At 40.8% G+C, this 17182-nt stretch overlaps 2 protein-coding genes across 2 annotated transcripts in view; both read right to left on the bottom strand.

Annotated features, from left to right (window-relative positions):
• The window catches only part of pctp (phosphatidylcholine transfer protein), a 433835-nt gene that overhangs the window by 367983 nt on the left and 48670 nt on the right, over positions 1–17182 (bottom strand). The gene's annotated exons all lie outside the window — the stretch shown is intronic.
• Positions 9283–17182, bottom strand: part of nog1 (noggin 1) — a 47969-nt gene continuing 40069 nt past the window's right edge. The window contains exon 2 of the mRNA XM_085158207.1: positions 9283–11699. Within this exon, the coding sequence (XP_085014333.1) occupies positions 10503–11177 (675 nt within the window). The 5' untranslated portion in view covers positions 11178–11699 and the 3' untranslated portion in view covers positions 9283–10502. The remainder of the gene's footprint in view (positions 11700–17182) is intronic.

Here is a 17182-nt window from a genome sequence, read left to right on the forward strand (position 1 = left end):
CCACTCCTGCTTTACAGGTGAAAATAGAGCAACAGGACCGCTAGTCTTTGACTTTATTTATTTTCTGCTGTGTTTTACTTGCATCTATTTGAAAGACTGAGTGTAAACACAAAAAATATTTTATTTTATGTGCTGGAATGTGCAGAAAATAGGTTTAAATATTAAACAAATTTCTTCCAGTCAGAGAATGTTGCAGATAATTAAATTTTTGCTTGATGCATAAAGTTAAAAGATTAAAACTAATAAAACAAGTTTTAAAAAGAGACTTTTCCATTTGATTACATTTTGTATGATGGATTATGTAGAAAAAGTAGAATTGGGCTGAAAGATCTATCACTTTATCACCTATTCAGGATGTAAATCGTGTTTTTAAAAAGTAACTAAGTAATTAATTACTTTTGAAAATAAGTAATCAGTAAAGTAACGGGATTACTTTTTTGGGGAAGTAATCAGTAATTAGTTACTGATTACTTTTTTCAAATAACTTGACCAACACTGTGTAGGAGGAGCACCAATCTCCCGAGTCAAAGTCCAGATGCTTCTTCCAACACTGGATATTATATTTGAATCCATGTTGTTACAGAACTAACTGGTAATCTCCTGTCGCTGGAGTACGAGGACATGTTGCGTTTTCTCCCAAATGAGCAGGTTACAGCATGTTTGTTCATTTGTCCACGAGCAGAAATGCAAAAATGACAATTTGTGGTTTTAGGAGGAGTTGCTCGCTGGAAGTATTTCAACAAAACAAAAACTTAAAATGCCTTTCAAACTAAATTTATGTACCGTGATGAGATGCTTGTCAGTGAGGTTTTCCGTATGATTAAGTGCCATGTACACCATGTGTATATTTACCAGCTGACACATTTGCTAAAATATCTGAGCTCACGCCTCGAGTCATCATGCAAAATGTTGAGTATTTATGTGACATGCCTGTGCAGCACCTTGGCAGAATGCAATCATATCAGAAACCCACAGGCGTGCTATTGGCGGTGCTCCATCATGAGGATGGAGACGCCACGGTTGGCTCGGTCTCAGTCTCTGGTGCTGGAGGGCTTTCGCTCCCAATAACCTTTAATGCTGAACTTCAGGTTCTGTTGATTATGTAATGAACTGAAACAGAAGTAAATCTGCAGGTTCTGTGGAGGTTTATGTTCCACCATTTGATAAAATCATAATATCTGCAAACTCAAGTTTTTATTCTTCTTTTATCTTCTTCTCTTTTTCGAGAAAATGCAAGTTATTTGCAGTTTATTTAACCGGGAGGTTGCAACACCGAGTACTCGCTTATACCCACAGGGAAACGCCACAACTGCTAGTCCAGTCTCAGCAGCTAAGCCAAAGTTTAGAAAAGACTTTCACAAACTTCATTTCCTCGCACAACGTGCATCCCAGCAGAGCGGCACTCCTGGCAGACCTTTGCACAATCTGCTTGTATCTGTTTACCTGCAGAGACGCTTCACAATATCCCTCAAACCGAGCATTGCAAATTCCCGTATAACTGAGACGAACATCTTTGAACACTCGGTGTGTCCACGCAGAGTTCAACACCTACTGAAAAGAGAGAAAAGCCACACGATCCAGATCGCTGGATTGCTACACTTAGACCCAAATTCCCGAAGCACACATCACGGTTGCAGTGCCCGCATGGCTGCCAAGACCCTGAAGTACTGTGGAAAGTCCTGAACCAAAACCTCTGACCAAGGATAAACACATAAAGACGCGATTCCAGTTACAAAACAAATACAACAAGACTGGAAGCTTTCAGCTTCATTCTCATTATTCAATCTTTGGTGGCTTTTTAAAGAATTCTTTATAATGAACTCATAATAATATCTGACCTTCCAAAAGTCTATAATATACAACACTCTGTTTCTTTCTTACTAACATTATTTTCAGCATTTTTGCCTTGACTACCACCAATGAAAAACAGTTGGTGGTTTAATTAGTGTAGAGAATATTATATACTCAGCAACTCCAATTAGTCCAGGTGAGACCAAGTAGACACAAATCAGCTACAACTTCCTGTGTCAGGACACCCAAACAAAACAGCAACACTCTGAATACGCTATATTTGTTTTTGTGTCAAGGACGGGTTTAATGTCAGACAATATTTTCACAGACCGGCCTTTAAGGTGTCGCGGATAAATACAACAAAATAAAACGACACAACCAAGACAAAAACTGTGGTATTTTGTAAATATGATAATAAACGCAAATTCACTGTGTAATTATGTAACTTTATTAGCAGCGTCCTCCTGAAACGTGCCAACAACATTGAGAGTAACGTCCTCCTCTCTGCTCCTTGATGCTCTCTGGTCGCTATGGTAACGCACACAACTACAAGACAGGAAAAGACCCAGGGAAACAGAGTTAATGATAAAAACCCTGAAAACCATAACTTTCACACTCAAGCCCCAACTCTCGCGGCCCGGTACCAAACGACTCACGGACCGGTACCGGTCCATGGCCCGGGGGTTGGGGACCGCTGCTATAAAAAACAAAAAATCAACCATTATAAAAAGTTATGAAGAAGAAAATAACCCAGTAAGGCTAAAAACAACAGGTGTGTTTATTTCGCCATTTAAATGTAGCAGTCTATGGGGAAGAAACTGTTTTTGGAGCCAGCCTCAAGTGGCCACAAGAGGAACTGCAACTTTTGGCACTGCATTAACTCTATTTTTCAGTCTTAGATGTTGGGTTTAATTCAAACACTGCACTTTAAAAAAAAGTGTGTATTTATATATTTACATGGCATTTATGTCATGATGGTACAAGTGAGAGAGTGAATATTATGCTTGATGATATTGAATGCTGTCAAAACTCAGATAAGACAAACAGCTTCAAGAAATATTGAAAATAATTCAAACAAACAAATGAAACAAACTAAAAACAAGGAGCCAGAGTCCAAAACAAACCAAAACAAAGCCCATGAAATGTTCAAGAACACAGTAAACAGTTCTGAAAGGTTCATAAAATCACATGCTCGGCTCAACATCGCAGTAATCAAATTACAAAATCTAAAGTGCTTAAAGTGCAATACCCGTGCTTGGTTCTGTCCATGCTGTGGCCACTTCCTTTGCACCTGAGGATTTCTTTCTAAACCCCAATATCATGCTGCCTTCTCAGAATCAAGCGAACATCTAAAAGGTATTTAAGGAACAAGAGGAAAACATGTACAGAGCAGCACTCTTGTTATTACTTTCTAAAGTTACTGTAGGTGAACTGAACAGAGCTGGACCTGGAAACAATTTGCAGCGATCCCACAGAACATCTGAGAATATCAAAACCCCTCCAGGAGCGATACAGGAGTGATACTTTGATCAGCTGGCAAGATACTTACCATCTGATCAAAGCATAGCCAAGTGTGAAGAGTGAATTAATAAATATCCTTAGGCAGCTTGTTTGGTTGTGCAAGATGACGGGATAATAGAAAAGACTTGGCATGCGCTCGGGAGTGGGTAAACCTGAAAATGCTGGAGGCTTAAGAGGTGCCAGTGGGCCGGGGGAGCTTTGGGAGACACAGAGAGAGGAATGATGGACGGCTCACACGCCAGGCATTGTGAGAAAATTATAGTTAGGTGCTGCCAAGTGAGGCAGTGTGGCGGCCGGCCAAAGCCCTGGAAGAACAAAGGCCCGGCATCCAGTGTGTGAAGAGCGCCGGCCTGCCTGCGGAGCCCCGAACCCCTTCGTATTTACATGCGACGCTCAAGAGTTAATTGCAGTGAATTCCTGCGCTGGGTGCAAAGTAGGGGCCGTTGTTGCTTAATTTTACATAACAAACACACCGCTTCCACTCATTCTTCTCCGTTTCAAAGCACCGCGAGCGAAAAATGCCAAAGGATTTGAATCGGTTACAAATCAAAATCCCAAAATAAACCAATTATTGTTTGTTTTATTGTCAAGCAGCTCAGGGGTGAAAGCTGTTTTAATAGGAATATATGGCGAATCTTTAAAAGGAAACACATGGAAGCAGTATGACAGCACATGCCAATATTGGGTTTATATATTCTGCATCGTCATGGTGCTTTCTTTCTAAACCGCGCTGGTGGCTCCCCGAGGAAAACATGAAAGTTTCACACATTCCTTCAATTACCCGTGAGTTTGGAAAACGACTGGTATTGAATCAGTTTCTCAGGAAATGTTCGTGCGTGCTCTCCTAGCTGCAGGAGGCTTAAGAGGCCTCTTCATCAAGCTAGGCCTCGTCTTCACAGTAGTTGATGGACAAAAGCCAAGATGTGTCAAGGCTGCTATGTCTCCTGATTTTTTATTTTTTTTTGTAAATGAAGAGTGCCCTCTCGGCTCTCTGGGCTTGGCAGAACTGCCCCCGTGTACATCAAAGTACGGCCTGACCTTGCATACCAGATGAGGTTTGGATTAACGAGCTCTGGACATCAAACAGCGGGATCGCCCCCTCCTCGCCCCCACAAATCATCAACCTGGTGAAATTTACAGCAGACAAAAATGCCGGAAAAATTAACATTGGCCATGGTACGCATCTCAGCTTGAACATCGTGACCAGGACGAGGACCAGCAGCAGCAGCGGCGAGGAGATTTCAAAGGCTTCCAATTATGCGATGTGTGGGAGAGCGCAGCGAACCAGGCAGAGCGCCAAACAGCATCTTTTACCAGACAAATCAAACCTTTGACAGGCCGTGTCTGCCCAGAGCACGCCAGTTTCTCATCTTCTCTGTACACTGATTTATGCCATTTCATCTCAGAAGTAACATTTAGCAAAAGATAAAAGACAAAAGTAGCCTGCTTGAAATAATTTTCTCAATCACTGACATTTAGTTTATTCCAGAAACCAACAAAAATCCATAAGACCTCATCATCGTCAGGCCACGAAGGAACATTTCTGGATTTTTGTGATTAGTCTTTATTGCAGAGCATGAAATTACAAGAAGTTAAAGCTTGAGTGATAAAAACTGCCAAATGCCAAACCTCAAATTTTGACACTGAACAGTTGTAGGTGAAAGACGTTCAAAGGAGTACACTCAGGCTCATTTGCTAATGATTTGCGCTCTGCAGGCTCAGCGAAAGTGCGCCCGCTCCAAATGTTTGCTCATGAAACTGATGTTTTGAATGATCTAATTGGAGGTGGATGGTATCTATGAGGCAAAAAATCACTAGTTAACCATCTGTTGAGTGCAATTTTCCATTAATTGTATCAATGTTCAACCAACAACATAATTCCATAAACGTCAGTGCCAAAACAATGATGTAATTGAGAAAAATTCTTAGTAAATAGCTTAATGTGCAGGAATACATAAAGTTTTGACAGTTTCATGCTGATAAGCTAATGAGTTAAACAACAAACCGTCTCCATAAATAAATACTCCAAACAAAGCCCAATGGCTGACTCAGCTTGGTGTTTACGGGTGTTTCAGAACCGCTAAACCGCTTTTTCCACCCAAATCCCAGATAAGTTGGAACTGAAACAATTCCAATAACAGGAGCTGGCGTTAGGAATTATGAAAGTATTAATGCAGACACACTGTAGTCTACACAAGTGTGCACATTGTTGATGGGTTAAGCGTTATGCGCATCGGCGTAACTTTGTGCTGAACATTGGGGGGGGGGGGGGGGGGGGGTCAAGATCTCTGTCTCCCAGATGATTAAACATGAAACTATTTTGCTGGTAATAACTGAAATGAGTAAAGAAAATCAACAGCCTATTTATGTGAGATAATTCATGATTTTATTGGGGGGGGGGTCATAACCCCCCTAACCCCCCTGGAAATTACACCCTTGGTTACGCGTGTCCCTATTCAGACTAAGAGCGCCGGTTTTGCAGCCGATATTCAACAGGAGGGAAAAGCTTTCTAACAAAATAATGCAGGAACAAAATGAGGCTTTAACTGAGCAACATGTGTGTGAACAACACAAACAGATGTTCCTTGTTCCACTGGGAGCGAACACCTGCCTTGATTCGGCGACATTTCCCAGAAGGCTCTGCTGCAGCCACGGCTGGACATCTGGACAGCAAGTCAGTGAAACCCATTTACATGTCTTTAGATTTGCCCATAGTGACAGACGCACGCAGACAAATCCCTACAGTCACTAAAGATGTTCTTGTCTTCGCTGACAGGCCTTAGAGAATTATGAATGAACTCCAAATGAAAGCACGTCAGATACATTTGACACATTTTAAACCATCCATTAAAAAAAATTTAAGCAAACCATTTACATTTTGAAACTTTTAGACATTCAACTCAAGACCCGCTTAGTAGCTTTATACAGAGATTTAAACTGCTGTTCATCAACAGATGGACTAATTTCACCCTTGAATCAGGTGCTTGCTCAACTTAGCACCTGAGCACTTTATACTCAAGAAAATAAGATCTATGAGAAAACTAAAGTGCTTTTAAAGGAGTTACATTTATTTATCCAACTTATTTTTAAGGCACTAAAACAATCACAGCATGCTTTACAGAGGCATCTGTAACTAGCATTGGTGTGATGAACCAGTACAGTTTGTGGGTGTAGCTTGCTAACCAAGTTAGCTAATGTTAGCTAACTTGGTTAGCAAGCTACACCCACATTTTAGCACGCTGCCCTCTTGATAGTATATGCTTACTTTTGGCTTCAAAAACCCCACATGGGGTTGTCCAAATCGCCAATTCTGAATCTTCAACATATGCAGTCCAAATCAAGGGTGATATCTGACTAGGCGTCTAGCTGTGGATCTCTTAAACATGCTAACTTTAACTATATTAGCTAGCTAGCTTGTTTTTCCTCCTTTCAGGCTCCAGTCAGTTCCACAAACCGGTGGGTGACATCATGTCGGCTATCTTCATCTTTGACAAGTACTAAAGCGTCACTTGTCAATTCTCCAGGTGTTTTAATTGTTAACATCTTTTAATTTGAGTTAGGCACTGTTAAGGGTTACTCTGTTATCTATAAGTTGATCTACTATAGCATGCAATGCAAAATAAGAGTGTCATGGCTTCAGATCAAAACTAAAAAAAGTACGCACACACTGAAACGGGTGGATTAACGAGGGCTGCGGTTCATTATGTTTGCCAAATTAAGCTTTTGAAATATAAAACACATCTTAAAGTTTAAAGGCCATATCTTAAGTCAAATGTGCCTTTTAACAGAGCACTTTCCGTTACCAGTCAAAACTTTCTCTGAGCTACTATCATTAAGAAGATCAAAAGGTATTTTTTGGCTTTCATCAAAGCAGAAAGCTTTGTGTATCATTTTATTATAGAGTTGTGGCCCATGTACAGCAGTAAATGTGTATTTGAAGCTTACAAACCTGATCATTACGGCACATCCTTTCATGTGCTCAACTGTTTAACGGCATTATTTGAAATTTGTCATTCCCACTGAATAAACATTGTAAAAGTCGAGACTGTGGAGCAAACTAAGCTGGCACATTCGGCTTGTTATTGTACTCGTAATGATGGTGCCACAGAGGCTACCTTTGGCCTATTAATGAGCCAGTCAGAGTTATCAAAAGTAATTTTTATCATCTGTAATGAAAGATGAATGAGTCATGTTTGATATTGTTGGCAAAACCAACAAGGAGAAGTTTGCTTTGATCAGGAAAATATCTGAAGCCTGTAGGAGAATTTAATCAGCAACAAGGTTTTGGCTTCAGAATATCTGCATAGAAATAAAAAAGGTTGATTAGGTTAAAAGGGGGGGGGGGGAGGAGGGAGTAGAAAAGCAGTAAAGCGAGCCTATACCCAAAGAGATCATTAACTTAATGGATCGCTGGTGGCTAAAAGCAATGTGTTGCCGGGTATCTCATACATGAGAGATCTGCGAGGCTGAGGAGAAACGCAAAGAGCTGGGAACCGGCTCAGAAGTGACGAAGGGCATTAGCAGCCCTGCATCCTCCAGTCTGCAGCTGGTATTTGCAGGCACCGAGCGCTCTGTCAGCACGTATTACTCCACACACAAATCATCTGACCGGCGTCAGCACTTTGCCTGCGCTACGGCAGGAAAAACCCAAGGAACGAGAGGTTGAAACTGAAGAAGAGGAAAGTACAAAAAATAACTTGTGTTCCTCATTTGATAAGAAACACGAGGAAAAGTTCTCCAAGGAGAGGTTTGTAAAAACAATCAGAACAGTTTGCTAAAAACACAGAGATACTTGGGCACCTGTTTCAAAAGAGCAAAAATAGAGAAAATGGGTTTGAACATATTAGAAATGATCGGATTTATATTTACTGAGGTAGTCGCATCTAAATCTTCAGACTATGATGCATAAAACCTGAAATAGCTGGGTATGCACAGAGCTTGTCATCTGTCATCTTTATACAAGAGGACAAACAGTATAGTGGAAATAACAGATCAGCGGCAACCGCCTGAGATCCAGCATACACACACATACATCAAAGGCTACACGACGACTTTATTGAAGATGCGTCGTACAAATTTTTGGCCTTAGGTTACCATCCGGTGACGAGTGCAGGGATTTGTCTGCTGCATGCATATGTGCAGAGCTGGCTCTGAGGCTAAGGAGCATCATTACGGACTAAACACAACTAAAACAAAACACAGGCTTTCTGGTGCCCCACTGTCTACCCGACTGAGGCTCTGGAACAACTGAGGGGGTGGGGGGGTTGTCTCAGTCAGTGTGAGACAGAAGCAGCTCCACAAAACGATTAGAAACGCTACATTAAAACTATTCATATTATAAACCCTACAGCTGTGATCAAACGCACAGAGCATCCCTTGGATTTTAGCGGCGGTGCCCAAGTTAAAAAAGATATAAAGATGTCAGCTTGAATAACAATGAACAAGACCGCCACAATATTTCTTTTTAATTCAACACTGTTAAAATCTAACACTGTGTAGCTTTGAAAAGGCCCATTATGTTTTGATAGGCCATTACAGAATATACAGATTATTTAATACAGCTGTAAACTGCACAAGTCTTTTCCCATTAATTTCAAAATAAAAGTTCACACACAGATGCCTTTACTGATTCAGAGCGACTGGGATAAAATCACTATGTTTGTAAGAAGATGCATTACTGTGTGTTACACAGCAAAGGGAAGAAAACCCAGCTCTGTCATTTACAGTAAAACTGCAGAACCACAATGTCGAGTAAAGCCTTAGATTAAAATTATGTATTGGAAGTGTTATGAAGTAATGACAAGTATATGCAATCTTTGAATTATACCGTGATTCTTCACATCATTCATCTATTGCCTAAAGAGTATTTTCATTTTTGAGTAAAGCACATAACCTGTCATCACTCCTGCCTTATATACCTATGCAATATAAAGCTAATATAAAGCAATATTTTATGCCACGTTCTTCCCTGATTTAAATAATTTTGGAAGTTTATAATGACTCATTTTGATATTTGCAACTGAATGTGTGCAAGGCTGCAAAATTATGCTCAAATTGAGCGCTTCCCATCATCTACAGGAAAATATTCCCCATCATTGTGTTTAATCTTAATCTTTAATCAGATTGTTTCTGTGCATATTTACTGACTGTAATCTCCTTCCTAACTGTAAAGAAAGTTGAGCTTTTTTGTATGTTTAGCTCTTTTGCACGCTCAATATTTACCCAGGAGACATCAGACCTTTAATGAACAAAGTGCACTATGAAGAAAATACTTTATCCAGCTTTTAATGGTGTCAGCTTATTAACAGTCGTGTAGTATCAGCCTCTGCTTCTCCAGCAGATCTCCTGCTGGGCTGAAAATGAGGAGGAGGGCTTGTGCAGATGAAAGAAAGTGAGACATGTGAGACTTCTTCTATAATCAGCTTGTAAAGGACCCGATGTGTGACTGACAGCCTTAGCACTGATAAGATAGTTCTGGCTAACTGAAGAGAGCCAGTGACCGCATGTTGTATATAAATCAGAAAGTGATAATTGACTACTGATAAGACCAATATGATACCATGAGAAACGTTTCCCCCCAATAATGAGCAGTTTTATAGCCAAATCTCCGTCTGGTTCTATAATTATGTATTGTTATGAAATAAGCTGTAAGACAGGAAAGGCCAGCCACCATAACTGTAATAAGTACACGATGCGTAAAATGGTTTTAGGGTGGGAACTACTGTGCGTAATGTGGCAGGTGACTTAATGTGTAATCGCTCAGATTGGGTATAAAAGTGATAAGAAGTAAAGGAAAATCATGTTTAAATCATTTCAGTGTCGTTTTATTGTACGAATATAAAGAATAAATAGCACATTTCCTTAAATTTACAGGATAACAACAAGTCACTGACACAAAACCGTATCAATAATCCACGTTTAACTCTGAGGTCGATTCGCTGCGTCCGCGTTTTGAAAACAGCAAGTCCTTACGTGGCTCTATCGCTCCATAAATACAAAATATATAACCAATATTCTCCACAAATAAAGTAGACTCTGGTTACAAATAATACTGATTTTGTACAGGGAGTTATATATAACTGCGTGGCACCGCATATACAGAAAATACATTCCTACACTCGGTAGTGCACGTGAAAGAGATTTGGAAAAAAAAATACTGAGCTTATAATTTATCTTCAGAGTCTTGTGTTTTAACTCGAACAGGAGCATTTGCAGTCTGTAATGATCGGGTACTGCACCGGTATCCAGGCGCACTTTAGCCCCCCCTTCCTCTGCACGCATCTCCATCTCAGTATCGTCAGGTGGGTAGAGTTCGCAGGTTTGCACACCATCCCCTCCGGAACGGAACAAGACCGTTTGCTCAGGCAGCTGCCCACTCGCACAAACCGCGGCCAGAATCTGTTCCCCAGGTCGGTCCAGGTGTACACGACCGGGCAGAATGAGTAGGCCCACAGCCACTGCTGCAGGCGCCGCTTCAGTTTCTTGCTGGGCTTGTGCTTCTTGCCGAACTGGATGTCAAAATCCACCGCTCGGATTTCTTTCGGGAGTACTCCCCCCGGCTTTTGGATCTCAAAGTCATCGAGCTCATCGTTCCCGGTGAATTTGTCCTCCGTGGGCTGTAACACGGACAAAAAACGAGTGTCAAAGTCTCCCAGGATGCTCTTTAATTCAGTCTCGTTAAGATCTCGCTCCTTGGGGTCAAAGACAGGATCCGGGTCCTCTTTTAATTCCACCAGCGGCAGACTGTCACTCGGGATGGGACGGAGAAGGTAGTAGTGCTGACAAATCCCTCTATCCATCATAAGTCCGAGAGACAGCACCAGCAGATACATGGCAATACACTGGTGAGACTGATCCATGTTCATCGATGAGATTCTCACGCACACGGAGCTGCTTATTGTCCACTTGTGCGCAATTACGCGTGAGCCGTATCCAAACGTGCGCCTCTAGAGTCCCTTAATATTCAGATTCCCATGATAAAAATCCGCGATAGAAATAAAAGATTGTTCCACGAAGCATTAGTGGAAACGATTTCTAATGGCAAAGATCAGATCATGCGTCCTCGAGCTCCGCGCGCCTCTGCTCGGCATGATGCTCCAGTTGTGTCCTCTGCAGAAAAGCGCTGAGCGTAACTCGCGACCTCCGTTATATCCTCCGCACGGAGCGTGATGTAATTCGTGTGCCCCTCTTTGAATGTGGGTTTGTTGTCTAGGAGGAGATCCCCAATACCTCCTTCTTCCACCACACTGGAGGAGGGTGCCGGAGGGGGAGGCGGGGGGGCGGAGGGAGAGGAGACGCCCCCTGTCGGTTTTCCAGACTTTCTTAAACCAGGCTTTCATTCATCAGGGGTGTTGGTCATCTGGTGAATCCTTCGGCTCCCAGAACACCTCATGAAAAAATACAAACTAGTAACGACAACTTTACTTAAACACCTCAGAAAAAGTTTTATTAATGTTTATTATTTACACCATGAAGTTAAAAGCTTTATTTGTATTGCTTATTAACAGCAGTAATACAAAGAAAGAAAAAATACAATACAAAGCATTTTGACATGTCATTTATTAGATCAACTTTAATTTGTAACAGCAAGTAATACATACAGACATGTTAATGCATCAAAAATCAGTCAAATGTAACAAACTACATCAACATTTATTTAGCTGGAGGATGTGAACACTATTCTTTTTACACTGCTGGCTGGATTAGACATATAAAATATTTCACACTGTAAAGTTTCAGGACACACCACCATTAGAAATGCATATTATAGGATCCCAAAACTCGGATCTGTTTTCACCTAGTGCGAGTTTTAGCCAACCAATATTAATGACAATAATAATTTTAAAAAAGCCGGTTATGTGCCGTCAGAATGATTTGTTTTATTTAGGGCATGTGATACACTTACTGGCACAGCTTAAATGAACCGAACCGACTTCTCAGTTCCTAATTAATTTACAATAAGCAACACTGTGGCTATTCATTAGAGACTTGTTGCTGTGCAAACATATTGGAACACACAAACTCAACAATAAAATGATGATTTTCTGAAAATGTTTTGAATATTTCCATCTGATGGACTCATGTGAAACACACTGCACGGGAAACAAACAAAATCACATCAAATCCAGCTCAACCTTTTGCTTGCTTGAAGAAAAGCGTGACTTACAGCCTGAATATTAGATGAAATGGCCTGTTAACTACACTTTTTGCAGTGTATTTACTGCATGCGTCCAGCTCAAGTGGGACAATATTTCTGCCTGTACCAGCGCCACAGCGAGCCTCTCAATAAAGCCAGCCAAATTAGCTCCCAAATAAACAACGCTCGCTAAGCGGCAGCCATGGAAAGTATCACAATTTGTGAACCTGTCTAAACTCATGCTCAGAGAATCATTCTTTGAAAAATAATTTAATGGAAGAACTTAGCCAGCTGCTACATCAGCCATAAACCATCTGCTTAAGATAAATGCATCTCTGTTTCAATTTGAATGAGCTAATTCACACAAGCACTTGAGCACACGACTCATTTAGTTTATGGTCAAATGATGGTGAAAAGTCTGGAAAATGTCACCCCTTATATTTTTCATCTGACCAGCACGTATCATAAACCATCGCTGCTAAACACACTTGACAGATCTGCTCAATCCAGCGCATTCACATGCGGGACAGTGCAGACTAAACTCTGCACGCATGCAAACAGCACCAAGCATCAGATATCAAAGAAATCGCAGAATTTAACGTGCAGTCTAATAAAAAAAATAGAAAATAAAAATGCTCAATTGCACATTTTCTTTTGGAGAATTAAAGCGATGCGTTCAAACTCACTCGCAATACTTTTTTACATACTTAAGGAGATGTTAAATTGGAATTGAGACGTTCATTCTTTTAAGGAATAATATTCTGTTTGTAATGGGGCCGCTCGAGTGAAGTGCAAATATGGTTCTCATTAAGTGTCATGTGGATTGCCAGGCTCATTTAACGCAGAGTTGTTTTGGTTTCTTCTAATCCCTTCCTACTGTTTTACCACAGGGACATTCTGATAGTGAATTATTCCTCCTTAAAAAGTCAGCCTACATGAGACAGACGCCTGCTTAACTGACTTTTTTTTTCTATCCCTAAGTTAACCAAACACGTTTTCCTCCCCGGCTAATAAACCGACCCATCTAATTACCTGTACTTTTTTTTTTTTTTAAATGCAGGGTCTGGTCCTCGACTTTTAAACCTGCGCTTAAGGATTTACATTAAAAATGAATCTCCACGTTTGAGCTGATCACAGGTCGCTGCACCGTTCCCTGCTGATTTCTCATTTAGTGAGGAAAAGCAGACTTCTGTGTTCTGGCAGCCACATTCAGCAGTGCTACCAAGAAAAGTCATGCTCGGGTAGAAACACAACAGAAGGGACTTGAAGATTAAGATTCGGCTTTCATCCCTGCAAAAGCAGAGCAGAAAAAAAATCTGACATATTTGGAAAAGTCTACTTTGGAAACAAAGCAGCCAGGCAAGCGCGCGTTCGAGGCTCCTCGTCCTGTCTTCAGGTAAAGCTTACGGTGTCGCACAGACAACACAAAGCACCTTTCACACACTTTATCTCCCTCGGCACGTTGTTTCACACCTTGTGCTGATTGAGGCCGCATTGCCAAGCTGAATACACACAGACACGGAGTGGGTGCTATTCTGTTTGCTCTGGCACTTGGGAGGTGTGCAAATTGCTTGTTTGTTTAGCACTTTTTCCATTCCTCTGCAATCCAACAGCACCTAGTTGCCATAATCACTCCTGCTGTGAGCTTAATTTAAATTAATTGCTCCTTCAGACCACTGATCATCAGTCTGATGGCACACTGCATTTTTGCATGCCACACTATTAATGTTCCATTAAAGAATTTTACAGCTCGAGTTACCCGGCTATTCACAGCAGTGTTAAAACCCACATTCAGACCAGTTCAGCCCTGTGCCTGATGGAGGAGATAGTGGCTGATAGCAGCCGTTCAGCTTAACAGAGTGTCTTTAAAAAAATCCACGGTGAAAATTTCCTTTTAGCCCATTAATAAAATAAGAGGATCTTCATTGACAATCACAGTTTGAAACAAGGTGGAATTATTGACTCTACAACCGAGAATATCGTTATCCAAATCAAACGATACGTTATTCAAATGAATCATCTTCAGGCTGTGGAGAATGCGCTCACGCTGTGAAACATCTGTGGATTTAAACAAGCGGTATAATTACCCAATTAGCATTTAGCTATTTTTTCCCACAGGTTGAAGGCTGGTGAGAGTGTGTTCACGCCAGTCCTCAATAAAGTTTTCACAGACAGAAAACTCTGCGTGCGAACAAAGTCGTTAAAACAAAACTCTGAACAAAGCGCTGACTAATTACTCAGACGACTGATCGTGTATTCAGGCGTATGGAGGACAGAGTCGAGTTAATCGGTGCCATTAAGATGAAAAACAACATCTCAGCTCAGCAGCAAAGGGACAGCTGACAGGTATTACTCTGACGGGTCGGCCTGTGGCGCTGTAACAAGTATTTTCACGTTTTTGCTCGTAAATCTTGAACTATGGGGGGAAAAGTTAAAATAAGCCAGAGTCTTCGGCTTACTTTGCACATCCATTTGTCCTGCAGCTTTTATAATTTTTACAGTATTCTGAATTGTCCTTTGGGAAAAGAATTTAAATATTAAATATAGTCTTTTCATATCAGAAACCTACATTATGACGCATAAGTACGCAGGACAAACAGGAAATGTTTTCTCAGGCCGAGATTAGCTCGGCTTGTGCCATAAAGCAGCAAGCTGTCGTCCAGCGTGGTGCCGCACTGGTCGGTCCCATGTGAGCGAGCACAAATACCTCTCTAGTGTAAATGTGAATGCCGTATTTGTGCAGTTTATCTGGTGCTTGTAGCAACGAGACAGAAAATAATGGCTCTTGTGACAGTTTTCCAGAGCTGAGTGTTATAAACTTTGGTGCAGCCGTCTGATAACGTGCATCTGTTCCTCTGGAATCACCACATCCACAGCATCTGCTCTGAGAACAATCTTTCTTGCAGTCAAACCATTTTCCTGCAGATGCAGACATAAATAATGGTTCCTGCTCTTACAATAAAAGCCGGATCTCCTCAGTCTTGGACTGGTCAGAAGACGACGGATGACCATAAAATCAAGTTTATTTAATAATGCGAGAATAACTGCAGCCTTGCGCCTCTTTGATTGCCTCAATAAATGATGCTCAAAGCACCCAAACAACAAGTATCTGAAAAACTGAGCAGCGATGTCCTCATTGAGCAGTCATGACCAGTGTTGGTCAAGTTACTTGAAAAAAGTAACTAATTACTGATTACTTCCCCAAAAAAGTAATCCCGTTACTTTACTGATTACTTATTTTCAAAAGTAATTAATTACTTAGTTACTTTTTAAAAACACGATTTACAACCTGAATAGGTGATAAAGTGATAGATCTTTCAGCCCAATTCTACTTTTTCTGCATAATCATCATACAAAATGTAATCAAATGGAAAAGTCTCTTTTTAAAACTTGTTTTATTAGTTTTAATCTTTTAACTTTATGCATCAAGCAAAAATTTAATTATATGCAACATTCTCTGACTGGAAGAAATGAGTTTAACATTTAAACCTATTTTCTGCACATTCCAGCACATAAAATAAAATATTTTTGTGTTTACACTCAGTCTTTCAAATAGATGCAAGTAAAACACAGCAGAAAATAAATCAAGTCAAAGACTAGCGGTCCTGTTGCTCTATTTTCACCTGTAAAGCAGGAGTGGGGTAGGCGGAGGGTTACCCTGGTGCAGGTGTGCCGCGGTCAGTGGAAGAATCCGCGAGTTTCTCTGTGAGTTTCCCATTACGTCGTAGCTACTCGGTGCTTGCTCGGAAGTTTAGGGTTTTTTTTCGCTGTAAAAAGAAGTTTTCTTCCCACGCACAACGGACACTAATGTTTTTGTCACTTTTTATGGAATCAAACTCAAAGTAAGGTCAGTACTTCCACGCTTTAAACGCTGCACGCTCATACTCTCTCTGCACTCGATATATGATCCATTGTTGATCTGCACACAGCTGTTGTCACAAACGTCGCACTCGCTTACGTCACTGTCATGAGACATTCTCGCAAAAAAAAAAAAAAAAAATCACGGTTTTAGTAACGCAGCGTTCCTACGTGAAAGTAACGGTAATCTAATTACCGTTTTTGCAATAGTAATCCCTTACTTTACTCGTTACTTGAAAAAAGTAATCGGATTACAGTAACGCGTTACTTGTAACGCCCATCTCTGGTCATGACCAACAAAAAATATATTATAAAAACAAAACAAAAATACTGAGAACAGCTTCACTGGAACTGTTATTATAACCTTCCACTAAATTACATCTGCCACCCAAAAGAAGCGTGCAGCTAGCTAACTTTAAAGTTGAAGACGATATCACTGATATGTATGGAAGCCCATTTCTGCCACTAAAAAACAAACAAAAAAATGTATCCATAACTCGAAATTTAGACTTATTAACTCAAAATTTTGAGTTAGCGCTGCCAATCAGTAATCTACGTGAATGATGTCATTTCCTTGTTACCCGGAAGCTGAAGCCCTCAGCTACAAATGCTACAGCTAAACTACAGCTGGCTTCACAAACGATGAAATCCTTGTGCTATTAGCTGAATCACATGGCGTTGCTATCAGCAAACGTACTCTCGACAGCGCCGGTTTGTTGCGATCCGGTTTTGAGTGCACATTCCTCCGCACTGTATCCTTCCGGGTAACAAGAAAATGACATCATTCACGTAGATTACTGATTGGCAGAGCTAGCTCGAAATTTCGAGTTATTAACTCAAAATTTCAAGAAAATAACTCAAAATTTCAAGTTATGG

Source organism: Neolamprologus multifasciatus, chromosome 4 (assembly GCF_963576455.1).
Source record: "Neolamprologus multifasciatus chromosome 4, fNeoMul1.2, whole genome shotgun sequence".
Lineage (NCBI taxonomy): Eukaryota > Metazoa > Chordata > Actinopteri > Cichliformes > Cichlidae > Neolamprologus > Neolamprologus multifasciatus.